This window comes from Caloenas nicobarica, chromosome 11 (assembly GCF_036013445.1).
Source record: "Caloenas nicobarica isolate bCalNic1 chromosome 11, bCalNic1.hap1, whole genome shotgun sequence".
NCBI lineage: Eukaryota > Metazoa > Chordata > Aves > Columbiformes > Columbidae > Caloenas > Caloenas nicobarica.
The window spans coordinates 5,386,704-5,397,188 of NC_088255.1; the positions used below are offsets into that span (position 1 = coordinate 5,386,704).

Here is a 10,485-nt window from a genome sequence, read left to right on the forward strand (position 1 = left end):
CTTACTCTGCCACTGCCATGGGCCGTTTGTCTCAGACTTTAAACATCTTTTACTGATTACTTCCTCTATTATTTTTCCAGAAATCAAACTAAAGCTTACATAATCATCCCTAGTTATGCAACCTGCTATTCAAGTTTTGTTTGCTGGGAAACAGTATGTGTTTGGTTTTTGATTCTTCGTCCTTTTCATTGGGGAAAACTTATCCATTCTATGTGTCGTTGGATTTGTTTGTTTTTTTCATTCTTTGTCCTCTTCATTGGGGAAGACTTATCCTTTCTATGTGTCATTGGATTTGTCTTTCTTTTGCAGCTCAGTGATGGACTTCAGCCGGCCTCTTGTTGTGCACTGCTGCTGCTTTCACACCTTCACTTGCCAGCACCAGAACAAGGTAACTTGTCACATCTGATGTTGATGGGTGCGGAGGTACCGATTGCCACGTGCCAGGGTTAGTTGTGCTCCTGTCATTTCAAAGGTTGCTAGCTTTGAATATTAGGATTTGGTTCTCTCCTGTGACTAATTTGGGATAACATTTGAAATTTCTGATAGCTGGTGCCCTTTCTGTGTCTTATTTATTCTCCTCTGCAGCACAGAATATAGAGTAGCTGCTGTAAAAACTAGAAGGAAAAACTAGGCTTATTAACTGGTATGTAAAATGCGCTGGGCTGATTCTGAATTATTTTAGTGAAGAAACTAGAAATGCAGTAAACTTGCACTGTCAGATTATGACTATATATTAGTCAACACGTCATGTGTCCTCCACACATAAATTGCTCACACCAGCAGTTTGGAACAGCACTGAAGGCATGTTATGGTGTTAGGGATGCTGTTCTAGGAGAGGTTGATGTAGGATCTGTGGCTTTTTACTTAGGGTGTCAAGTTAATGTAGTAATGTAACCTAATATACAGTGAGAAAAGGTCTGTAATGGAGATGCGTATTCGTTCGGTCTTACACCACAAACAGCTTGTGGCAAGGCAAAGGAGTTGGGGTGTGGTGTGGCCTTTTCCCTTGAGTAGCTCTGAACTTGCCTCAGTAAGACCAGGCCAATGTCACAGCAAGTGAAGTCTCATCCAGCAGCACAACCACTTTGCATTTGCAACACTCTGGTGGTGGGTTTGAGCATGGCAGTTCATAAACTGCCTTGTTTAGCAATGGAGTTAAATTACCATGTTAGTCTTATAGCTTGATGGTGGGGTAGTCTTCTCCTGTAGAGCATCTGCACTTGACAGAGGCAGCTATCGCTGACTGACTGACAAAGGGCTTTTTAAAAGTAGTTGGATTGCTTGGGAAGTCAAACATTTTGCTATGAGTTCTTCTGAGAATAGCAATGTGCTTCTGTACATGCTGAAGTGATCAGCAGCTTACATTTGATGGAGCTGATGGATTTTGCTTTAACTTGGGCTTCTGTCTCCCGAACACGTGGCTATTTGTGGTACTATAATGGATCCGTAATGTGAGCGTAACAGAGGTTGGCTTGTCACATCTGGAAAACAGGACTAGCTGGACAGAGTAGCTGTTCAATGAGTTGTTAGAGCAGGACTGTAGTGGTTACTGGATGTGCCTGTACACGAAGGAAGCAGGTCAGTGCTTTGCTCTAGACTTCATGCCAATATTGACCTCTGAGTACATGCATACACCCACAAAACTACTTCCCCCTGTTCAAAGCATGCCCTTGCTATTCATGGAAGCAGTAAATAGTGTGGCCTAAGTTTTCAGAGGGGTTGCAAAAGCAGCACTGATATTCTCTGGCAATCGCTTCTTGCAAAGACTTGACTTAGATTGCTCACTGATAAGCAGTTTGTACCCTGTTCTTAGTCTTGCTCCATGTGCACAGGCGAGCAGACTTGGAGAGACACAAGAGGCAGCTTGCACCTTCCTTTCCCTGCCGCCTTGGTGTTCTAGCTCTCACACAGGCACAAAATACCCAGTAGCACTCTTTTAACAGTCAGCACCATGCTGAACACAGGAGGGAATGCTCCTGCACACAAAACTAGAAAGGAAGAACGTGACAGTAGAGGGAGACAGCATCTAGCAGAACCCATTATAAATGCCTGCCTCCAAATAAATGGGTGCAAGCTTATTGTACAGCATTTCTTAAGTAGTAAACTCTTGCTTAAAGTTTAGGTGTGCCTGTAGTACTATACCAGCATGTTTGCAAAAGTTCATGAGGAGCTATAAATACCAATTTTCTCTTTGTAAGAAATAAATCCATTGCTTGCAGTACAGCAGGAAACACTGCTGAAGTTCTTCTGGTGTAAACTCAGTGAAAAGGCAATACTTCAGCTGAAGGGCATTAAGCTGCAGGCACAGTTTTTATTCCACCAGCTGCCCTTCCAACCACTGACACTTCAGTTCCAGTTATGGACGATAAGAAGAGAAACACACAAAATCATACATGGGCATAATGGCTCTAGAAATTTATTTTCAGAGCTTAGTGCTTCAACTATCATTAAAATGCTTAAGCAATTTAAAAATGCTACTGATGGGGTACTAGAACTTGACAAGAATACAGCTAACACCATTACTCTCATGCACTGACGGATACTAGTTTGCTCATGCCACTGAAGTAGGATCTTTCCCGTTCACTCATCACTTCAAAATGCAGAGGTCTTCTACAGAAGTTGCATTCAGCTGATGAATGTGGTTTCAGCTCCAGACCAACATCCTTCCATGTAGCCAGCAGTTTTTCTGTTAGGAACAGAAAAGTTCATTATGATAAAGTCTTGAGACAGTGGATTGCTTTAGGGAAGCAGCAAAACAGAAGTGTCAGCATACTTATTCTCCTAGCAAATAAGGAAGGAAAACAAGGATTCCCTGTGACATAATTTACCCTCTTGAGTGAGGTGACTGGGCTGCAACTAAGTCCCAGCTATCCTCATACCACCTCTTCTGACAGGATCAAGAAGTAGCTACTTTCCCTGGACAGATCCATGTTTAAGACAAGCTCAGTTGAGGAGAGCAGATTTCTTTGGACCTCATGTGACAAATGAAGATTTCTTTGGACAATGCATGAGCAGAGCACTGGCCTTGCACACTCCATTCTAGGTCACAGTACACTGACCTCCACACATCCTGCTCAAAGCAGGTTAAGTGCAGAAGTATGCGCTATGTGTACTGCAGGAGTGGAAAGACATCATCCAGCTAGTGACACCTAAAACTTAAGTATTTCCTAGTCTCATCACCGCACAGATGGCCCAGTATTTTCATTGCACTGATGCAAGAATTCACTCACCAACAAAATAATTCATCATTTGCGGGGTGTGGTGAGGTGTAGGGGCAATACGTAGCAGCTCTTCTCCACGGGGGACTGTGGGGTAGTTGATTGCTTGGACATAGATGCTGTGCTGGCTCATCAGCTTGTCACAGATCTCTGTATTTTTAGCAGCATCTGCAACCTGAAGTTCAAAATTTTAAGTTACAAGATCACCCAAAGCATACAAGAGGGTAGAACTGTCAGCCCAACTTGGCTAGCCACAAGAATCAAATAGGACTAGTTAGTCTGCCTTTTGCCACTATAAATAGCATATACACCAGAAAGAAAAGCTAAAAGCTTGTGCTGTAGAGCCCTCTGGACATAGGCACAGCATTGCAGCCTGAGTGGGTAGCTGCTTATACCTGAACTCTTCTTTTTACTGGCTTGTTACCAGTTTCCTTGCTTTCTGTATGCTGTTAGATTGTGGATTTCACTTATTTTATCATTCTGCTTTACAACACTTAGAGCAAACTGAGGTTACCTTAAGCCAGGCTCCTGGAACATCACTGCTGAATACTCAGCCAGGTTTCAACTTTGTGAATGTTAACTAATACCTCAAAGTGTAATGTGATCACAGACAGGCAAACAGGCACCACAGTCCTGTGTCAGTGTCCTCAGCACTCACCCTTACTGGAATGATGTGACTAGGGCAGTGCACCACTGGAAGCCCCGCATCCATCAGCATCTGCCTCATAAGCTTCACATTGCGTTGGTGCTGGCGCCTCAGAACTTGCCCCTCTGTGCTCTTCAGAGTTCGGACAGATTCTATGGCACCAGCTAAGAGCATGGGTGGCAGGGACGTTGTGAAGATAAAGCCAGCAGCATATGAACGAACAGTGTCTATCAGAGAACTTGTACTGGAGATGTATCCTCCTACACAACCAAATGCTTTGCCTGACAAGACAAAAAAAAAAAAAGCAACCGAGTTAATTCCTTCCAGCCTTTAGAATGGTTTGAAGTATTATAGCCTTTCACTTAAAGGGAAGAGTTATTTTGACTACATACTTAATGTAGTCATGGTAGGCAACAATCCTAGCCCCCTTGTTAATCTTGTATTTACTCAGCACATGTTACAGCTTTGTTTTTAAGCCAATCCTGATAACATGGATCTAGTTATTACACAGCAAGGACAGCTCAAAACTCCCCCAAATATTCAAGTTTTGATTTTGGGGAAGACATAAGCCAAATCATCAAGCATAGACTTCAATAGTGACCTCAAGAGTCAACACTAAGTCTCTCAGCAGATTTAAATTAATCTGTTCCAGAGATGCTAGAAATAGCCTCTGCTGCTAAGGAGCACACAAGGTTGTTACTGTGATTGTGAGTCAATACCAGCCTCCCTTTCCAAATGTTCAGGTACCAGAGGAGAGCCACAGATAGAACTAGGGAGTCTGGTGAATGCTTCTGTTTCTACTAGGCTGTAATGCAAGATTGTAAGTTTCAAAGAAGCCATGAACTTCCCTAGTAAATTTTATTTATGTTTGGAAGCTGTTTAAACAACTTTCCAATTTGCAGCAGTAAACTTACTCCTAAGCCGGTATTCTACTCAGATAATGGCAGTTGCTTCAGTTCTTGCCAAATATCTTTATGTAACTCCCCATCTCAGGTTTCTAGATTAAGGCTACTCCATTTCACATAAAAGAACTAAGTACTACTAAATATAGAGGACTACCCTACTAGCATTCTCACCTGAATTTATTCTTGAGTTGTATAATATGCCACTGGAGGACTTTTTGCTAGCTTGTTTACAGAAAAAAAACCAACCAACCCTACAACAATGCTACCTTAATTCATTTGTGAGGCAGTGTAAGTAGCTTAACAGAAGCTTTTCAAACTGTGGGGCATACTTAAATCCTCTGGGCTTTTAGAAAAATCCTAGCCCCCAACAGCCCTTGGGAAGTTCACTTGAACAGACTGATTTTGAGTTAACCCACTTAATTTGGCTGCTCAGCAGCTTTGCTGCCTTAGCTTCTGTAGAAGTGTCGGGCCGTGCATACCAAGTGTTCCAGAGATGATGTCCATCTTGTGCATGATTCCATCCCGGTCTCCTATACCACCACCTCGAGCTCCATACAGCCCCACAGCATGCACTTCATCCACGAAAGTGATTGCCCCGTGCTCGTGGGCCACATCGCACAGCTCTTCCAGGGGACAGACTGCACCTGGGAACCAAAGCAGCGACTGGCAGATCAGGATTCCTTGTTCTCGGTTTGCAAGTACCCCCAAACATGAGGCATTCCAGAAGCCTATTTTAATGTAAATTCTTATAGCACTGTACAGATGATCTGAGCACTAACTGCACTGGAAAGAGAGAGAAGGGTTTGATGTCAACTTACCATCCATTGAGTGAACAGTTTCAAATGCAACAATTTTAGGGGTAGATGGATCAGACTTCTTCAATAGTTCTCGAAGATGGTTGACATCATTATGGCGATATATGTGTTTTGGCACCCTGCTGTTTCGGATCCCCTGGATCATGGATGCATGATTTCCAGAATCAGAGTAGATTTCACAGCCTAAGGGAACAGTCCAGTTACACTTTAAGTACAAAAAAGCATTAACTGATTCTCAGCACTGCTTTATGTATGGGAAGTGTTCAAGCAGCATGTTCTAAAAAGTAATGCTCTTGATCAAAAAAGCAAGTTGCAGATCATGAAGCAAAAATATTTAAGGCTTATTTTAGCTGTTTAACACAAACTTGAATCTTAAGGAAATACAGAAGGGTTTTTCCAAGTCCTTAATATTTTTATCTAACTCTTAACTTTTTGAAGTTAAACCTGCCCTGAACTACAGGGGAGGGACAAAGGGGGAGAAGTTCACACCCACAGGTGGGAGGATACTTAATTCCTGCTACCTCATTTTCAGGTTGAATTTAAATGCAAGAGCAGAAGACTCTGCTTTCTGTCCAATGTCTTCTGCAGGTCCTAGCTCCTAGACCTCAACCTCAGTAGGTTGCTACTATGATTTGTGTGAGTTGAACGTAATTTGAATATGCTATTTGGTAAAAAAAATACTTTGCTCTTAAGAGTAGGATGAATCCTCACTTTGAGTAGCCATTTGTGAAGTGTACTCCCAATTGCTTAGGGCAGGGTTCTGGTTTTTGTGATAGTGGGTGCAGTTTGAGATCTCACCTGGCAGCATTTTAGCTAGAGTGAAGAGAGTGGAGTCATTGGCTACAAAGCAAGATGAGAACAATAGTGCTGCATCTTTTCCATGAAGATCAGCTAGTTCTTTTTCCAAATCAACATGAAATTTACTTGTTCCCGAAATATTTCTTGTGCCTCCTGCTCCAGCACCATGTTGTTTCAGTGTTTCCCTACAGAGGGCCGAAAGAGGCATTAGCATGACTGTGCAATACACAGATAAATACAGGATCATTGCTGAAAACATTCTAGTACATAATTGGTGTATAGTTCTTAAAAGGAACTGGCTGCAAAAAGCAGCTGTCAGGTTTAGTATCTTTGAGTAACCTGCACAACTTGGGAATCTGGTGAGCTAAGAAATCAGTTACTGAGTACAGCTGCAATATACCATCCAATTTATCTGGTAACATCTGGGGGTTTCTGAGGGAAATCCCAGGAGCAGTGTCAGTGACTGACAGGCAGACTGCAGCCCTGGAGCTAAACACTCAAGTTACCTACCCCAGCTCAAGAGAACAGCGTAAGCTTAATTATGCCAAGAATAATACCAGAAACAACTTATGTAGCACAGTATAGAAATCAATTATTCAAAAGCCTTCCCACAAAAGCTTCTGCAGGGCGCTATAGCTTGAAACTGCCTCTAAAGAATATGGCACTACTCACATAACTGCTCCACACACACGAGGGTGACGACTCATGCCTAGGTAATCGTTGCTGCACCAAACGGACACCTCTTTCTTGGTGATGAGGGAATTGGTGTAGTCATCTGCCATGGGAAAGATCTGTGCCTTTCGGTTCACTGTTTTGAATACTCGGTAGGTGTGATCCTTCTTCTTTTCGTCTATTTTTTTCTCAAAGAACTGATCATACTGGAAGGTGGATACAGCTGAAATGAGACAGAAACTTAAACACACAGGAAATAATCACAAGAGACCAGGCCTATGGGGGTTTTGCCAGACAATCTTACATTTTGGCAAGTTATCCTGAAGCAGATGAGAGACACTTTCCGGTCTTTGCTTCAGCACAATATCCTTAAACTTCTTGAGCAAACCACTCTGCTCTTCTCCCTCAGTCTCAGCATTTCTCACTGGGGAGGTAGGTGGTATTTTAGCAAATTCTGTACCTACAGGCATTGTAATAAATTCCAGTGAGCTTAATCAGTTTGAAACAAAATGAAGTAGAGTTCAGCAAAGCAAACATTTTAAGTGACTCTAGCTCTTCCTTCTTTAGGAAGCACATACCTGAATCTGTATGCCCTGTTAGAATCAACTACTTTATTTGCTTACAATTTTGCATTGTACAAGACAAAAAGAAAACCTTGCTAATCAGTGACAATACAACACGTAATTATGACACATTTGGTTCATCATGACTCAGAAAACCACTCTATACAGCTACAGCATTTGTCTGAAAGAGTTGGTACACACCTAACTGAAGGTAGAGTTCTAGTTAGCCACTTCCTTTTCATTCCCAGTACTTTGTTTGGTTAGCACAGATTTTTTTAAAAACTATGCCACAGAAAAACAGGGAAGTAAAATAAGCTTCCTGAGACAAACAGCAAGGCTTTAATGCTATTGGTGAAAAGTTCCTTCCTTTAAAGGACAGCCCTTCTGCATCAAAATTGCAAGCCAGACAACACCCTTTAGTTCCATAAACAACAAAAAAGGTTTGCTTGATTTCCAGCTTGGATTTGTGTTTGTGTTTGCATATGTTGACCCAGTTTTTTCCATCTCTGGATATACCACCTTTGTCTATACTAGCACCCTGGTAAAGCTCTTTTCAGCCCTAAGCATCCACTTTGGGTGCAAGTGTTAACAGTTTGATCCACATATTTAGCGCCAGGGTATTGGCATCCAGTATTCCCGCACCAAAATCACCCAGGGGAACCACTGCACAATATTGCAGGTATGCCATTTACACCTATATTCTCCAACAGCTTTTTATTGTGATCTCCTATAATCCTACCCATATAATTTAAGCGGCGACTGTTAGACTTGGCACGCTCCAGAGGAAAGTCAGGCACCAGCAGCTCTTGGAAGGAACCAACACTTCAGTGCATAGAATACATACCTTTCCTGTCTGCCTGCATTTCCTGCACATCCTCCTGGAGTTCTAGGCTGGCTTTGCAGAAAACATTACTTTTCTTGTGATTCATCTGAGCTGCCAGGAATGGGCATTTGGTAGCAGAGCTCTGGCCAGAACCAGCAGCTGGGTGGCCAGTAGGTAGCTGGGATTCATCTGCATTCTGTTGGGCCACCTCTTTGACGTTTTTGGCATCTGAGGTGGGGGCAGAGAAGGGAAAGCACTTCAGCTTCATCATTTTAATAGAGTGATTTAAGCTTTTCTATCCTTCTAACCTTTGCAATTAGTTTGGCACAAGCCATTCAGAACTATTTAACTGAGCAGTCACACTTTACTCATACAAGCGCAAAATCCCATTAACACCAAAGGGGCATCTGATTTAAGACGCCAGATATGCAGCACTGTACCCTTTGAGGGGGAAAAAACCCATCTCTCTCTTCTATTCCCAAAAGGGAGTTCTGTAGGGGGGTTTTGTGTTGGCTTTTTGTTTGGTTGGTTTGGAGTTTGTTTGTTTGGGGGTTTTTTTTTTGAGGAGCTTGGCTATTTTCAGCCACCAGTCTTTGGTTTGCTGCATGCCCCAACTCTTCCCCCGAGTGCCAGGGCCAGACCCTCCTCCCCAAGGAACGTCACCGTCCGGGGTGAAGTTTGGGGACGGGAGATCCCAGATCTGTGCTCCCGGATCCCCAGCCAGAGCTCGCTGCAGGCCAGGCTGTGATTTGTGCCCGTGCTTGATTAGCACGGACATTTAAAGGATTAAGCAAACCCCACCTCGAGGCTGCCTATTCCAGAAGTTTCCTTCTACGATATGTCTGTGTGTGTGTATATATATGTTTTTTTTTTTTTCTCTTAAGGACGCCGAGCTCTGTCCCTAGGAAAGCTCCCCGCTACGGCTGCCGTGCCCCAGCCGCTGTCCCGCCGCCCGCCCCGGCCCCACTCACCCCGCCGGCCCCCGGGGGTCTCCTCCTCCGCCTGCTGCCCGCGGGCGGCGGACGTGGCCAGGCTGCGGGCGGCGGCCGGCGGGGCCGCCTCCATCATCCGCGGGCAGTGCTGGGCGTAGAGGAGCAGGGAGGGCCCGGCCTTCTGCAGGAACGCCTGCGAGACGCGGGCCAGGAACGGGCAGCGCCGCACCACCGCCTCCATCCTCGCCGCTTCACCACGGGGGAACCGGACGTGACGACAGCACCCGCGAGGCGAAGATACACCCGCGCAGCGTCCCCGGCACCCGCGGCTCGCCGCCTATATAGCCGCGGCGGGCACGGCGCAGGCGCGCTGCGCTGCTCCCCCGCCGCACGGCGCAGGCGCGGGCCGGACCCGGAGGCGGCGGCTGCCGGGGGGGCTGCGGGGGAGCGGGGCCGGTTCGCACGGGCCCGGTGGGGTACCCGAGCGGCTGCCGGGGAACTGTGAGGAGCTGGCGGGGCTCTGGGCGCCGTGAGGGCACGGAGAGGGCCCGAGCAGCTGCCGGGGTGTGTGTGAGGAGACGGCGGGGCAGCCGGCCCCGGGGGCCGCAGGGGGCGGCCCGCAAGGGGGTCATGGCCCCCCCCAGAAGGCGGGCGGGCAGTTGTCCTGCGCTGGGGTTCCCCTCAGTCCCAGGCCGGGGAGCGCTTGTTTCCCGGAATTATTGCAGCCGCCCACCCCCGGGGCAGTAGATTTGGGGGCCGCTGGTGCGGCTGTTGTTTGGAAAGTACGAGCTGTGAGTCAGCTTGTGCTGTGTTCCTTTCCCCCGCGCCGCTCGGGCTCCCTGTGCAGGCCTCGCACAGGCCGGGGGGGTCTCACCGGTGGTCGTGGTGGATCCCGAACCCCTGGCTTTGCCTACAGCTGCTCTGAATGCGGCAGCTTCTCCTCCGGTGATGCTCAGGCTTCCACCACTGTGTTTTTGAAGTGTGGTGCCATTGCCCGGGTTTTGAAGATAAATACTTCTGTAGGAATGACAGCAGCAAGTAAAATTGAATCCTGCGTGCTCTGTTTGCAATGGATATTGAAGTTTATTTGTTTAAAATAATATTTACAGGTGG

General features: G+C 45.8%; 1 protein-coding gene across 2 annotated transcripts; it reads right to left on the reverse strand.

Annotated features, from left to right (window-relative positions):
• Nucleotides 1-2,392: 2,392 nt before the first annotated feature.
• On the reverse strand, nt 2,393-9,687 carry ALAS1 (5'-aminolevulinate synthase 1). 2 transcript variants are annotated; one of them, XM_065642790.1, is made up of 10 exons: nt 9,412-9,687; nt 8,462-8,668; nt 7,359-7,478; nt 7,055-7,277; nt 6,383-6,567; nt 5,588-5,767; nt 5,249-5,413; nt 3,877-4,145; nt 3,231-3,393; nt 2,393-2,686 (listed from the first exon to the last, which is right to left on the reverse strand). In XM_065642790.1, the coding sequence occupies exons 1-10, from the start codon at nt 9,611-9,613 to the stop codon at nt 2,526-2,528; spliced, it is 1,875 nt and encodes a 624-aa protein (XP_065498862.1). In that variant the 5' UTR covers nt 9,614-9,687; the 3' UTR covers nt 2,393-2,525. The 2 variants fall into 2 exon arrangements, with proteins under 2 accessions (XP_065498862.1, XP_065498861.1); XM_065642789.1 differs by having other exon boundaries at nt 7,359-7,514.
• Nucleotides 9,688-10,485: the final 798 nt, after the last annotated feature.